The 15,691-nt window shown below is 51.6% G+C and overlaps 2 protein-coding genes across 9 annotated transcripts in view; one reads left to right on the top strand and one right to left on the bottom strand.

Moving 5' to 3' along the window:
- Positions 1 to 15,691, bottom strand: part of SIPA1 (signal-induced proliferation-associated 1) — a 47,009-nt gene that overhangs the window by 1,122 nt on the left and 30,196 nt on the right. For 5 of the 8 annotated variants that reach the window (XM_053278255.1, XM_053278252.1, XM_053278254.1 and 2 more), the window contains 8 exons: positions 15,124 to 15,398; positions 13,579 to 13,806; positions 11,742 to 11,829; positions 10,539 to 10,710; positions 9,258 to 9,356; positions 8,346 to 8,424; positions 7,681 to 7,762; positions 4,612 to 6,244 (listed from right to left, as the gene is read on the bottom strand). In XM_053278255.1, the coding sequence (XP_053134230.1) occupies positions 6,092 to 6,244; positions 7,681 to 7,762; positions 8,346 to 8,424; positions 9,258 to 9,356; positions 10,539 to 10,710; positions 11,742 to 11,829; positions 13,579 to 13,806; positions 15,124 to 15,398 (1,176 nt within the window). In that variant the 3' untranslated portion in view covers positions 4,612 to 6,091. Of the gene's footprint in view, positions 1 to 4,611; positions 6,245 to 7,680; positions 7,763 to 8,345; positions 8,425 to 9,257; positions 9,357 to 10,223; positions 10,447 to 10,538; positions 10,711 to 11,741; positions 11,830 to 13,578; positions 13,807 to 15,123; positions 15,399 to 15,691 lie in introns of those variants that run through there. The other 3 variants (XM_053278258.1, XM_053278259.1, XM_053278260.1) reach the window with 3 other exon arrangements.
- LOC128337234 (insulinoma-associated protein 1a-like) lies at positions 14 to 1,044 on the top strand. The gene has a single exon (XM_053277996.1). It carries the CDS (start codon positions 14 to 16, stop codon positions 827 to 829), a length of 816 nt encoding a protein of 271 aa, XP_053133971.1. The 3' UTR covers positions 830 to 1,044.

Here is a 15,691-nt window from a genome sequence, read left to right as displayed (position 1 = left end):
TGGCCCCTCCAAGATGCCCCGGGGGTTCCTGGTGAAGCGGACGTGCCGAGAGGGCCCTGTTTCTTACAGGATCAGACCGCCCCGGGACGACACGCTCCCTGCATCGCTCCCTGGTGGGGCGGCCCTGCCTTCCACCCAGAGAAGACTGGCCAGAGTGGGGGCGCTGCCGGAGCCCTGGGCCCCAGTCCCGGGCCCCCTGCGCCTGGGGAGCACCGTTCCGCTGGCCGGCTGCCTCGAGCGGGGCCTCAACTCGGGCTCCCCGGCCCCCGGCGAATCCGCCCCCGCCTGCGCCTCACAGGTCCCTGGTTCCAGTTCCGCCTGTATCGCCACGAAGCCAGCGAACCCCTTGACTAGGAAAGCCAGCTCGGGGGCCCCCAGGGAGGGCGCCCCAGCGGCCATGGTCCTGTTGGGCGCCTTCGTCTGCCAGCTGTGCCAGGAGTCCTATCCGGGCCCGCTGGCCCTGGCTCAGCACTGCTGCTCCCGCATCGCCCGCGTCGAGTACCGCTGCCACGAATGCAGCAAGGCCTTCAGCTGCCCGGCCAACCTGGCTTCCCACCGCCGCTGGCACAAGCCTCGGGGCGGAGGGCACGTGGGCGGCACCAAGGAGAACGAGAGCCCCGAGCCGGCCAATGGGCCCAGCGCGCCGCACCCCGGCCCCACGGAGGGCAGCTACTGCTGCTCTCACTGCCCCAAGCGGTTCCGGCGCCGGGCCTATCTCTGCAAGCACTTGGCCCTCCACTCCGCCACGGGCCCGGTCCTCTCCGAAAGCCAGCGTCTCCATGGCAACCTCCTCCCACCTTGTGCTTCCTGGCCCAAGAAGCCCTTTTAGAGTCCAGCCGCTTGGACAGGTGGTTTCCAGTCAGTGCCGAGAAGACAACTGCTACTCCCAGCCAGGCTCTTTCCCGATGCCCCCACTATGGGGCCAGCCGCAAACCCCCACTGGCCTTCCTCCATGGCTCAGTATGCACAACTGAAAATGACTTCTGTGTGACTCAGAAGCAGGCACAGCTGACCAAAGCAGAGCCCAAGTAGATCCTCTTTTCCAGTGGGGCTGAGGGTGGGTGGGTGGGTGGGGGAAATCCCTTCCCCATCTAACGGACCAACGGAGCTTTACACAAATCTTGAACGTTGCCAGGACCTAGCGTGAATCTGTGCTCAGGCAACAAAGAAAGCCTTGGCCTTGTCATCATCCGTCGCTTCTGCCTGAAACACTGGGGTGCGTTGCTAGGGTCAGAATGGGAGTTTCAGACGTGCTCATCCTCTCCCAAGCCACCTGGAGACAAGAGATCCACAGGCTGCGATGCAAGAGGCTTTTGCAGCCATCTGAGAAGCAAACTTTTCAGGTTTCATTTTCCAGGTGGGGGTGCAAAGTGGGGGCTTGAGGATGTTGACAGGTGGGATTGGTAACTGCAGTTGTGTGATGGTAATGAATGGAAGTGTTTTGGAGGGGCAGAGTCAATCTTGTGTCTTTTCTAACCATTTGTGCAGAAGAGAGTTTGTATCACTGGACATCTTTGAGAGGGAGGGAGGCAGACATGCTCCACAAAATTTATATATATCTCCCCAAATTCCTTTGGAATAATTTAATTTGACGTGTTGATTTCAAATCCACAATTTCTGGACATGGATGAAAATTCCTATTTGTAACTTCAGGGCCATTATCTCAGGCCTGGTATCCTTAGAAGAGACTGCACCACTTTAAGGCTGCAGGTAGGAGATGCCATTTTTTAATGCATGCCCCATAAGAAAGAAGAACGAGAGAGCAAAAATTACAAAACCAACGCATAAGCCCTGCTGTTCTTTGCCCGATTTGCAGGGAGTTAAGATTTTTAAAACAAAGCAAAACAAAAAAACCATGGAGATGTGATTTCCACCACCACCCTGCACTCTGAAATGGTCCAGCCCATCCTCCCATTGCAGGACTCTACCACATAATCCTGCTATGTATGTAAACCAGGCCCAAGAAATATTATTTAAAAGTCCATTCCATTTCCCCACATTGCAGGGAGTCTAATCAAAACTTGTAGCCAAATCAAAAAGTTGGTTCAGAGTTGTTCCCCCGCCCTGCTTCAGTGAACTGAAACAAAATGGCTGAAGGACATTGTGGCTGTGGATGATGGGAGTTGTAGCATTGTGGCTGTGGACAATGGGAGTTGTAGTCCAATGTCTGGGGACGCAAGATTGCAATCCCAGGTCCTCTTCTAAAATCTCTTGGTTGCCTCCAACCTAAACTGGCACAGTTCAACAAAAAAGAGTGATAGCCTCTGCAAAATAAAACTGAAGTTCCATTTTTCTGCTTTTTATCCTGCTGTGTATATTTTATCTGTAAATAATACTTTAAAAATTAAAAAATAAACCATGAGAAATACATTGTTCTGCATGTTAAAGTATCATTGCAAGCTAATAACTTTGATATTGTTCTGCATGAAGCGGAACCAATTCAAAAGGACTGAGCTGGTTATGGAGCTGAGCCAGAGAGTTAAAAATAAAATAAAATTGATGAACCTGAACTGAAAAATAGTGAATGGTCCGATCTCTGCATTTGAGTAACTTTTTACTTGCTGTCAGTGTCTAGAGTCCAGCCTTTTCTCTCTTTAGCCAACCTTTCAGTCAGTGTCCAATAATGGCTTGAAGGGGTAATTAACACTGTTAAGTGGACTACTAGTATGTATACATAGACAGGTGTGGAATTGCTCTTCCTCCAACTGAATCCTCTTCACTGGAATTCTGCTGCCTTGCCACAAAATCCTATCTCCTGTTTTCCAGAAAGCTGGGTTGTGCCGTGAAAAGCACACAAAAATATATTACTTGCCAATTTATCTCATCATTTAAATATTCTTGAAGCTGCTTGGCTGATAGATCCTACCAGTGGGGGTGATTCCTACTGGGAGAGGGGCCGGAGAGCTCTAGCATTCCTGAAAATCACATCTGCCACCTTTGCCTCAAAAGGTCTGTCTCCAGACTCAGGTGGTGTGGCCATGGGGAAGGGAAATGGGCAAGACACTCCATGTACGCTCAGAGGTGCTTGTTATTTTCACACACATAAAAAGTTAGGAGCTCCTGTATTTCAATATCCTAGCTGGGGTTGATGGCAGTTGTAGTCCATCCCCTGCTCTAAAATGCATACCCCTAAAAGAGCAAGTACCAGCCATCAAGGTGTGCCACATTCTGGAACAGCCTGTTATGGGCAGGGATGGAATTTTGGTCAAAACACATTCCCAACATTTTGAGAAGCTGACCACATCAGACGCTGAAGGGACTGACGTGAATCCCAGACCTTAGAAGCAGGTTGCCTCTTCTTTGAGCTGTGCTAAATCTTCCACTAACGGCCTGGTTACTATCAGAGGCAATACATGCCAGGCTAAATTTTTTGTTGGCCAGTTCACAGCTGCCTGGGCAAAAGGATATGCAAACCACGTTTGATGGTCACAGACGTCTTCAGCAGGCAAACAAAAGCCCTGTGTGGCCCAGAAGCCTGCATGCCTTTCTACCGACAGAATTTTAGAAGGCTCTGCGGGCCATCTAGGCTCAAAGTAGCAGCATCTGTGCACTTTATTTTTTTATATATACAGAAGCAATCCAGAAGTCAAAAAAATTGCCTAGCATCTGCTATCCTTCTGCCTGCCTGCCAGGCCGGTAGCCAGTCTAAATGTCCAGGAAGGACCACCAAAAACAAGTGCGGTGGGTGGAGGGAGTTTATCTTGCCCCCATCAGCCTTAAGTACAAGCAACATTCCGTTATTAAAAATAACAACAACAAATTTAGGGGGGCAGAGACAATTTTAGGGGGGCAAGCTGCCCCTAACCTCCCTGCTCTTGACTATAGGTCTGCTTCCTACCCATACCTTAGCTGTGTGGCTGGGACGACATGAGATGTTCACCAACTAAATGCTCAAAGGAAGTTGTCAGCAACAGAAACATTGACAAACAGCGTCGCATCAGTGCAAATCTAATTTTGCAAGGGGAAATACAGATACAGACAGAGTCCAAGGAGAGCAGGGAGGTTGCATAGTGTTGGCAGACGGGGGGTCTGACAATGAGAAACCCGAGTAGAAAAAGCCCAGAAAACACACAAGTGAAAAGACACGGAGACAGCGAGGCAAGGTAGGGGGGCAGGCAGAGGGCTGGGCGGCAGGAAATTCAAGAGCGAATGGGCGGAGGCGGCAAGGAAAAAGTGAACAGGAAAGTCAGGCGGGGGGGGATTGTGGGGGAGGAAAAGCCTCGCCCCAGGGTCCATTATACTGATGACAAAATGCCCTCCGCAAGATCTAGGATTCAGCCCACTGGATAATTACACAGCCTGGTCGGAAGCAGCAAACCGCTAAATACAAGTCTCATATGAACGAGTCCGGACAAGCATGGAAACAGCTTCCGCCCCAGGAGGCAAACCGCCCGGAATTATGCAGGCCGTGAACTCTGCGAGATCTGCTGGGGAGGGAGGGGAGGCTCTTCCCGAGAGAAACGCAGGGACTCCCACAGAGTTTCAACTTCCTCCCTCAGCCTCCTCCCCACACACAGCTGTCCCCTGCTGCCCTGGCTCCTAACCACCGGTTTTCTTTCCAGGCCTCAGTTTCTAGACGGGGTCTGCAAAGACGACAGGAAAACCCACGGCTGTGGCTGCAGATCAAGGTTTTATTGCACAAGGGGAAACTTCGCGCTTGTCTGTACATTCAGTTCCGATACGGGCAGGAGGCTCGGGGGATGGACGGACAGACAGACGGGTGGACAACTGATGCCCCCTTTCCCCTCCCTTAACATTGGTCCCAGAAGGAGGAGGAAAAAGGAGGCAGGTTCTGGAAAATATTTACAGGACCGACACCCCTATTCATACATTATGGTCAATGTGCACACCATCTGTGCTCCGTTTGCATGTACGATCCAGACACTCTGTCCGGATCGGAAGCATTTCCAAATCATAAGTTGCACTAGTGAAGAGCTGGGCCTGGGTTTGCTCTTGAGAACGGACGCCCACACAGCCGTTCACACAAAAACACGCACCTGTGCACAGACAGGTGCGAACAACGGAATGTCCGAATAAGGGATATCTAGAGACAGCAGGAGAGAAGGACCCCACCCCACTCCACAGCCCTTTCCAGCTTCCGGATACGGAGCAGGCTTAGCTCAAGGTCTGGAAGGAGGGCAGTGGGAACAGAAAATGAGAGATGGATAGCACCGCTGGGAGCGAGTCACCCAGGAAGAGGCCAAAGAGAACGAGAGAGTTGGAAGAGAGGACCAGGCAGGGTTCTGGGGGGGCAGGACGAGGTCTGGGTTGGGGTTGTGTCACAGCTTTCAGAAAGTTCACAGTTAACCATTGTGCTGGCTGGTGCGCCCCCGTCAGGCGAGAGGCACCGTTGCAGCCTAGATCAGTGCTTATTCAACCCTAACCCCTCCCACCCCCCCAAATGCCACCACGAGAAAAGACCTCCTCCTCAACCTCACGTTCCACCCCCCTTGACTTCAGAGATGATCTGCAGTTATTGCCTGGTGAATTAATTGTTCTCTGACTGGCCACGAGGGCCCCGTGGACCTGGCGGCAATCGCCATGAGAAGTCCCACATCATAATTCCATTAAAAAAAAAATTAAAATAAAAAAATTACAAAATTAGAAAGCAACCCTGAGCCAACCCCGATGGGCTGGCGGATTGTACGGCTGCAAACTAACGTTACAAGTCTGGTGCACAAACAGGTTGTGGGGGGTGGGAGGAGTCCCCTAAAAGAAGGGGGTGGGCGGACAGTCTTGCTAAGTGGTCGGAGCCTGTTGGCCGAGACGGGGAGAAAGAGCTCGTCTTCCCCAAGGAAGGCCAGGTTGCCCCTAACCCTTCTGGACCCGAAGCTTGTGGAGAGACAGACCCACCCCACAAACACTGGCAAGAGCTGATCAGATGCCCCAGCAAGAGCTGACCAGGCCAATGTGGGGGGGCTGTCCTGAGCACTGGGGGGGACGGACGGTGGGGAATGGCAACAACAAAGAGGTCAGGTGTTAGGAGCTGTACAGTCTCTCCAAGTCTCTGTTGGGCCCCAACTAAATTCGGGGAGAGAGAGAGCCAGGCACCCCCTCCTCGGGAGAAAAGGGGCGGGCGGGTCTTCAGGCCTCAGGAGCAGTGGGGGGGTGTCGGGGGCCCCCCCAGCATCTGCGTGACCTGGTTGAGTTGGGCCGCGGCGGTCTCCGAGGCCTCTTTCAGGCGCAGTGTGTTCTGCTGAAGACTCTGGACTTCTGCCTGCAAAGCCGCCTTCTCGGCCTTTTCCTGGAGCGGGAGGAAAACTAGGTCAGAGGCCTCGCTTATGGAGGGTGCCGAGAAGCCCCCGACAAACCCCTAGACCCCCTTCTCAGAATTCTAACTTGCCCGGCACCCTGAGAGCAAGGCCCAATATTGGAAACTCGGGCCATGAGGCGGGCCCACAAATTTTGGCCACCAGGACCCTCTCAGGGGATGAAGGCTCACCGTGATTTTGGGCAGCATCTGCCCCCCTGCTAGAGATGGAAAAGAGTTAACAGCAGTCTTACATTTACAGCTGCATCCTTGCAACCTCTTTATCCCTGGTCCCAAACCATTAAGATCAAACTGCAGGGAAGGGTTTGCAGGATCAGGATGACCAAATGCTCTTTCCACAGCAGGCCTGCTCAACTTTGCTCCCCTCCTAGCTGCTTTTGGACTACAACACCCATAATCCCCAGCCACAGTGGCCAAGGATTATGTGAGTTGTAGGCCAACATCTGCAGGAGGGCCAAAGTTGAGCAGCCCTGCTCCCCCGAGTCGTCTCTGGAGGACCTGCCAGCCTATTTTCATTTCCATCTCTCTGAGAGCACCGACAAAACTAAAACTTTGTCGTCGTTTTTGTGTTTTTTTAAAAACACACAAAAATGGCTTTTGAAATGCCACCGTAGATTTGGCCACTGCTGCAGACCCAACGCTCAGGGACAAGAAAAGCACGATAACACACTGAATTTGTCACCTCTTTTCCATCCCTAGGGATGGAGACCAACATCACACGTAGCATTCATGCCCCTGCTAACTTGGCAAAGAGGCACCTTTTAATGTGGTGATTCTCTTTATTTAGCAGGGGGAGAGTAACTGGCCCTCTCCACCCCCAGCACAGCATCCCTCCCGTGGCTGTTGCTGGTGTCTCTCTTAGGTTTCTTTTTAGATTGTGAGCCCTTCGGGGACAAGGAGCCATCTTATTTATTTGTTATTTCTCTGTGTGAACCGCCCTGAGCCATTTTTGGAAGGGCAGTATAGAAATCAAATAAAATAAACAAACAGACAGACAGACAGTATGGACCAGCCAGCTCCTGCATTAACTGGCTAAAACATAAGGCTAGCACGCAGGGCTAGAGATAGAAGGCCTGGAAAAATGGGGAGGAAACCCATTTTGTCCCAGAAAAAAAATGACACCCCCGCCCCCCACTGTGATTTTCCATTCCCCGCCCCGCCAGGTCTTCACATTTCTATGCATGACGTTTGCCTCAAAGGCAGCACAACGTTTGCTGCAGGGGACACAGCTCCTCCAAAATCTCCTTTGGAGAATTTCCTCCTTCCAACACGAGCACTGCCCTAAGGCATGCACGGATCCTGCTCCTCTGGGCAGCCCCCGTGCATCCTCTGAGCAAGAAAGTGTTGATCGGATCGTCCTGAGTGGTCTCCTCTTCTGCCCAGTCCCTTGCCTCCGTTGGCGGCCTCACCCTTTGAAGGTCTTCCTGTAGCTGCTTGAGTGTGGATTCCAAATGCAAGACCTTGTCTGCGAGGCTGAGCGCACGCTGGGACCTGAGCGAGGCAAAAGGGTTGGTGGGGAGCAGGCAAAAAGGCATTGTTAAATTATTGTGGGGAGACAGACACACTCCTAGATTTTTAAAGCTGCAAAGGAACCTGGGAGGGCTTCTAGTCCAACCCCTTCTTAGTTTGGAGAACTACCACAGCATCCCTGACAGAGGCTTGTCTGGCCTCTGCTTGAAAACCTCCGGCAAAGGAGAGTCTGCCACTCCATGAGGCAGGCTGTTCCGCTGTCTAACAAGTTAGGAAATGCTTCCTAATGTCTATCCTGAACCGGCTTCTTTGGAATTTCAAGCCGTGGGTTCTAGCTCTTCCCCGCAGAGCAGCAGAGAACACGGGAGCAGAATTCAGTAAATCTTGTACGTGCTCTAGGAACACTTTCTCTCTCTTTTCACATTTTGGGTTTTTCTTCCAAGTTTGTTTTCTTCCGGGGAACGTATGGGGGCAGAGGGGTGGATGAGACCTCTCCCCTCCTCCCCGACAGGCACAGACGGACGGATGCATGCGCGTGCGCGCGCGCGCACACACACACACACACACACACACACACACACACACACACAGAGTGGCTGCTTACTCCTCAGTGGGCTGCGGTGGACTCGGGCCCCTCTGGGCGGCAGCGCACAAGGATTCTCTGCTCTCCACCACATGCTGACCTGGGGAGAGGAAAAGAGGCAGAAGGTCAGAGACCTAGATGGAACAAGAAGAGTGCTTCTGAGCATACGTGCTCTCTCTCTCTCTCTGTGTTATTGGATTACAACTCCCATCATCCCTTTGGTCTGCTCATGGCCCCGCCACTAACAGAGATCTGATTGGTGGGGATTAGAGACAGGGCCTTTTCGGTTGTGGTCCCTCAGCTTTGGAACACCCTCGCTGAAGAGCTTCGCCATGCTCCCTCCCTCAGTGTTTCTATAAAACAACTAAAAACACATCTTTTAAAAGAGGCTTTTTAATGCCCCTTCTGTGGTTGTGTCTGGTAGTTTCTTTAGTTCTGCGTTTTTATAGTTCTCAATTTTTAGCTTTTAAAATTTTGAATCTGCAATTTAATACTGACTGTGGTTTTTTAACCGGACTTTTCACTTGTTCACTGAACTTGGTTAATTATATTGCTTTGATTGTATATTGTATCTGCTTTATTGTTGTGAGCCGCCCCGAGCCACAGTGCACTGGAGGGGCGGGGTATAAATATTTCAAATAAATAAATTTGGCCATTGTGGTTGAGAGTGATGGGAGTTGTAGTCCAGCAACATCTGGGGGCCCAGATCTGAGAACCCTTGCCATATAGGGCCCTCCAGGGCCAAATCAGCACCTTCCCTGGATCCTGAAGAGGCAGAATCTCCCTCCACACGCCCTCACTTGCTCCTTAGAACCGACGCCGAAATGACCCCCTGCCCACCAGCCCCAGGCCCTGATCCTGGAAGCCCTTTGCCCCGACCCCCAGCTCCCGGATGGTGGATTGCACCTTCCTGGGTTGCTTCCTTGCACGCACCTTCCCTGGAGAGGGCTTCCAGGATGCTGTTGCAAGCAGAAGCCAAGTTGGCAATGGACTCCCACTCGTCCTCCAGGGACTCGCTGGCTTCAGAGAGGACTGCGGAAAAGAAGAGGGGGGCAAATCCTCAGCCCTCAAGCAAACGCTGAGCACAGCTGGCGGTAGCTATTTCGGGGACGCTGGACTTGGGGGAGAGAACCAAAGGGGAGAAATGCTTTCTTCAACGGCCAGCATGCTTTCGTTGTTATGCCCAACGCGTTTTGGAAGGCTCTTTCATTTGGCTGGGTGTCTCAGACACTTTGCGGGAATCTTATAGCTATACTAGCATTCCCTGTAACAGGGATTCACAGAAGTCGTTGACTACAACTCCCATCATCCCCAGCTGCAAGGGCTTTTGGCTGGGGATGAGCAGAGAGGAAGTCTACAATATCTGGGAATTCCTGTTACAGGGAACACTGCAAGAGACCCTTCACGGGCTTAGCCTCTGTGGTTTTCACCTTTCGCAGGCAACATTCTGGTACACACATTTCGTGATCACGGGACTAGTTTTGCTCTTCTCTGGGGTTTTATGGCTGGGATTCAAAAGTAAAAAGGAGCTGCCTTTTAACATTTAAATCCCCAACCCCACAAACGACCAAAGCTACCCGGTAACTAAATTTGTGCACCACGAATAGGCAGCCAGTGACACTTCTCAAGCTTGAGAAAAGTTTGAGAATTTACAACTTAATCTAAAGTGGGGTTGGATTTAAAAGTAACTTAAAGCCCTTTAAATGTTCAATCCCCAGCCTGGCAAATTAGGAGCCTATGCTGCTTTCTTGGGAGCTCCCAAGAGGCTATTTTTCAGGTTGGGTTTAAGTTCTGTTATAGCACGATTTTCATTTTCACAGTTATTTCATGGAACGTAACCCCCCACCCACCCCCGCCGCAATATCCAACAGTCCTTTGTATTCTTCTTCTTCTTTTTTTAAAGCCAAACAATATTCTAGATCAGGGCTGCTCAACTTCGGCCCTCCTGCAGATGTTGGCCTACAACTCCCATAATCCCTGGCTATTGGCCACAGTGGCTGGGGACTATGGGAATCGTAGTCCCCAAACAGCATAAGCTGAACAGGCCTGTTCTAGAGAATATAGCTCCAAGATTCTGGCAGGGTTTCTGAGATATCCAAACAGCTTCCAATGCAGGAGTCCACTGAAACAAACAATAAAACCATTGTAGCAGCTGGCAAGCATTTTCCCTTTTCTGGTTTTCTTCAGAGGAGGGGGAGAAGAAGAAAGCCTTACTTTTGGTGATGGAGTTGCGTAGAGAAAGGGTCCGGGGCAGGAACTTCTCACTTTCACTGGACTCTGCGGGGGGCAGAGGGGTCCTCTCCCCAGAAGGCTGAAGGGAAGGCCCCTTGACCTCTTGGCCCACAATGGGACCCTTCTTGATCCCCACAGGATCTCCAACGTAGTCCTGGAAGAAGACACACAGCCATCAGAGCGTGACTCTGTGTATCCTGCCGTCTTGAGCAAGTGCAGAATTTAGTCCCGAGAGCAGCATTCCCGGCCGCCAGAGAACCGTGGCTTTTAATTCTGTTATCTGGCTTTGTAATGGGTGTGCAGGGGAGAGAGGTCCCCACATACTACAAGGACTCAGGGGAAAGGGGTCCAAGGCAGGGTCCTTTTCAGTAGAAGTCTCAGATGCTGGGAAGACAGCATCCTCAAGTCCATCCATTTAGACCAGGCCTGCTCAACTCTGGCCCCCCAGGTGTTCCGGACTACAACTCCCACAATCCCCAGACACAGTGGCCAATAGCCATGGATGATGGGAGTTGCAGGCCAACATCTGCAGGAGGGCCGGAGTTGAGCAGGCCTGATTTAGATGGCGAAAAGTAAGAAGTGCATTATGGTAGACTGCAGGGGAACATCTGCTTTATCCTGGGCAGCATCTCCAGGTAGGATATACCTTCTGGGTCTTAATCCGGATTGTAAACTGATGACTTGGGACTGGAAAGCCAAGACGGATCTTTCCTTAAAGACATCAAGAACATTCCTGCCCTGATCTCTTGATGGGATGCAATTTGGGGCTTTTAAGAATGTGACAAAGAGAAATAATCTTGAAAACGTGTTATTGATGGGTCTTGATGGAATTATTGTCCGTAGTTTAGTGGTCGAGCATCTGCTTTGCATGCAGAAGGTCCGGGCTGCATCTCCAGGTAGGGCTGGGAGAGACGCCTGCCTGGAACCTTGGAGAGCTGCTGCCAGTCAGTGTAGACAGCACTGAGTTAGATGGACCAAGTGTCTGACTCAGCAGAAGGCAACTTCCTATCATCCTTGAGACATTTATTCTCTGCCTTTCCGCAAGACGACGGATGCTTTCCTGAAACCACTATAACAAGCAACAACACAAAAGAATAAACCCTCGCCACCGACAGATCTCAAAGTCGACCCCCACAACCCCTGCTCTGTTGTGTAAATGCAGGAGGAGGAGATGAGGACACTCACCGGACCGTGGTCAGGAGGGACCTTGGGCGTGGCAGCCAAGATGAGATCAGGAGGATTAGGCAGGGCAGGGATGTCCTGAGATGGGACCCTGTGGAGAACAAGACATCGGAACATAGGAAGCTGCCATATACTGAGTCAGACCACTGGTCCATCAAGCTCAGTAACACAGACTGGCAGCAGCTTCTCCAAGGTTACAGGCAAGAATCTCTCTAAGCCCTATCTGGAGATGCCAGGGAGGGAGCTTGGAACCTTCTTCATGCAAACATGCAGGTGCTCTTCCCAGAACTGCCCCATCCCCTAAGGTGGAATATCTTAACAGTGCTCACACACACACCTCCCATTCAAATGCAAACCAGGGCACACCCTGCTTAGCAAAGGGGACAATTCATGCTTGCTACCACAAGGCCAGCTCCCCTCCCTAGACCCGAAAGATGGAGCCACAGGAAGGTCAGATGAAGGTCAGCACCTGACAACCCCAGGGCAAAACCTGGCTCACGGCTGTCTGGCAGTTTCCAAACCTATCCACCCTTGGAGTGGGTTAGGGATTTTATCAAACCAACCAACCTATCACCTGGAGCTGGAGCCTGGGATCCCAGAGCTCTTTAGGACACGCTGCTAAGCGGGTTGCCAAGCTGTTGTGCCTCTGAATGGATTCAGAGTTGCAACCTTACCATGGAATGTGGGGAAGAGGAGGAAAATCACCCCCGCCCGATACTGTGGTTTGCCCCCGAATCGGTTAGTTGCAGGATTTCCAGCAGGAAAACAGCATGATGAGGAAAGAGCTAACTTTGCTGCACCCCTGCACTGTAGGCCCCGTTTGAATTTGCTCCTGAAACCTACGGCTGCTTTCAGTCCATAAAGAGGTGTCTCCACTCCCAAGCACCCCTCTTGATAAGACAACTTCAAGACATGTCTAGCTTGACCCTTAGAGCCGGGGTTCTTAACTCGGGGTCCAGGGGACGTGTCCAGGAGGTCGGTGGGAAATCTTTCTCTGCACTGAATTTAATTGGCTTCCTGGTGAGCTAATAAGAATAAACTTTATGTTTTAGCCGCCCCGTAACAAACTGATCTCTAGGATAAAGTTCCTGAAAATAGCTGCCCTGAGTACGTATTCCCCGCCTCTCCCCCTCTATTTTTTTGTCTGGGAACTTTTAAGAAAAGATATTATCTAAATGAGGTGAGGCTCCATGAGAAATACCTGAGGATTTGGGGAGTGAGTGTGTGTGTGTGTGTGTGTGTGTGTGTGTGTGTGTGTGTGTGTGTGTGTGTGTGTGAGAGAGAGAGAGAGAGAGAGAGAGAGAGAGAGAGAGAGAGAGAGAGAGAGAGAGAGAGAGATAGCAGTGTTCCCAGTAACAGGAATTCCCAGATGCTGGCAATGACGACCAGCATGACAAAGAATATATATATGCCTCTTTTCAACAAAGTTCTCCAAGAAAAAAAAAAATCAATAAATCACTAGCTTCTATCGCCCCCTGCTGCAGTGGGCTATGGCTGGAGATGATGGGCACTGGAGTCAACAACATCTGGGAATCCCTGTTACAGGCCCATAGGTGTAAAAAACTTAACAATCCTTGCCTGCAGGGCTGCCCAACTTGGGCCCTCCTACAGATGTTGGCCTACAACTCCCATAACTCTTGGCTACTGGCCACTGTGCCTGGGTATTATGGGAATTGTAGTCCAAAAATAGCTGGGGGCCCAAGTTGAGCTGGCCTGCAGGCTTAGAGGAAGGAAAATGGGATGCCCCTGCACTGAGCCTGCAAGGCAAGATCTGCTTAATGGAGAGGAGGAGAACTGTGGGAGATGCAGGGGAAGGACCGAGGATTCTGGGGGTACTCACGAGGTTGGCGCTGTGGGCTCTCTGTCGTCGTGACTCCGCAGAAACTCCGTCCTCTCCTCTGCCAGGCTGTGAGGGGGCCCCTCCGGCAGGGACAGTGAGTGCAGCAGCTGGAGCGTGGCCGGTTTCAGCACAATTTCGCTCCCCGTCCTGGTCAGCTCCGAGTCTCCGGCTGGTGGCTCACTCCTCCGCTTCTCTTGCAAAGACTTCTGGTACAGCTCCGAGAAACTCCTGCCGAGGGGAAAGACACGGGCCCGATACGAGTTATGGATTCATTTGAAGGATCTACCGCCCTTCCAAAAATGGCTCAGGGTGGTTTTAAAAATGACTCCGGGTGGTTGGAGTCCCGTCCAGCAGGGTTTCCAACTCACACGTTAGTTTCTAAAGAGGTGCTGGGGCTAAGGAGGATAGGAAACGAGCATATACCAAGTCAGACCCTTGCTCCATCTAGCTTCGTACTGGCTACACTAATTGGCAGATGCTCTCCAAATTTCCCCCTGGATCCTATGGTGGTTTTGGGGGAAAGTTAAACATTTTAAAGGTTAAAATCGCCAGCTTGCCCATTTCTTTTGTGGGTTGGGTGGCAGATAGCACCCATCATGTCCCACCACCCAACCCACTTTGTGGTCCCTAGGAGCTCTCCATGGGCAACACTGGGGTGTTTCAAGTTTCCCCATTGTTCCCTATGGCCGAAACTCCCAAAATGTTTCAAGTTTGTTTTGTTGAAAGCTGCTGTTTCGACGAAACGTTTCGGCTGTTCTGCGTTCCATTTCGAGCTCGAAGCAAAGCGCAAAATCTGTTTCGTGCACACCCATATTCTATTCTGCCTTTCCACAGGGCAGCCAAGGCAGCTCACATCAAAACATGTAACAAAACAACAAATTATCCAAAATTTTAAAACACATGATAAACAATTAAAAAGGCAGACAGAGCTCTGCACATGCTCAGGAGAGCTCTCTTCTTTCTCCAGCCCTGCAGTCTCTTTTCAGTGGTCAAATCTGGCACTGGGAAGGGACCTGCTTATGCTTCAACCCTCCCCGGACTTGCATCTCACGTGGGGGACGAAGGAGCCAAAACCTATCCCCTTTCTGCTGTATTGTGGAAACCGGTGAGGTTTCCTGCACACATGAAGAAGCCGATACCAGATGAAAGATTTGGCATCCTGAGAATCCTGACCTTCCTTTAATATCATTCTGACAGACACCCTGAAAGCTCAGTCTGTCGCTATGCAAGGAGTTGCTCGGACTGCAGCTTTACTGGAGCAGATCGAGTCCTATTGGTCCCCTTTGTTGTCTGGAAGCTGCAGAACCCTCTCCTGGCCATGTGGAGTGGTGGCGCTGTAGAGCACCGTCCGGAAGTCCCTCCTTTGGCAAACTGTTGCTCTGGATCCCCCTGCTAGTTCTCAAATCAACACACACACACACGCTCCAGTGCCTTACGCAAAGGAGATCACTACCAAGAAGGAGCAAGCCCAAAGGAAACGGCACAGAAACAAACATCCAGATGTGGACCTCTCTCTTCCCCCACCACAGGACACAGCAGACTTACCTCCTGGGCTTCCCGTTCTCATCCGGGGGGACGACCGTGATGGTGACTTTCTTGGCCGTGCGCAGCAATTCTGTGGTCTGGGCGTGGGTGAGGCTGGGCAGGGGCCTCTCGCAGACACGCACCAGGCGGGCCCCCGGCTGAAGGCCGGCCTTCTCGGCGAAGGTAAAGCGCTCCACCTCCGTCACGAAGCCCTCGGGGTCCATCTGGAAGCCCAGCTGCCCCACGCCGTTCCGCAAGAGCGTCAGCTCCCGTGTCTCGCACCCCCGAGTCACCAACTGCCGGGGAGGGAGAGAAGGAAAAGACACACAGCTAAGGAGGCATTACAGGCCGACAGGATCCCAGACGGTCAAGCTGCCCATGTCCACCCAACCTGAATTTTGAATTACTACCTACTACGGCAGGGCTGGGCACAACTTAATGTAAGTTAAGTTCTGGGAGGAATAAAAACATGTTAAATAAAAATTTTTAAAAACCTGGCCCTCCAGCCGCTGTTGAACTACAACTCCCATGTTCCCCAGCCAATACATTGTGGCTGGGGGCGATGGGAACTGTAGTCCAACAACTGTAG

This window comes from Hemicordylus capensis, chromosome 14 (genome assembly GCF_027244095.1).
Source record: "Hemicordylus capensis ecotype Gifberg chromosome 14, rHemCap1.1.pri, whole genome shotgun sequence".
NCBI classification, from domain to species: Eukaryota; Metazoa; Chordata; class Lepidosauria; order Squamata; family Cordylidae; genus Hemicordylus; species Hemicordylus capensis.
Note: the sequence above shows the minus strand (reverse complement) of the source record. Positions and strands in the feature narration are given on the sequence as shown.

What these genes read in the sequence shown, in the direction of transcription:
- LOC128337234 (XM_053277996.1), top strand. Translation starts at nt 14, where the DNA reads ATGCCCCGGGGGTTCCTGGTGAAGCGGACGTGCCGAGAGGGCCCTGTT.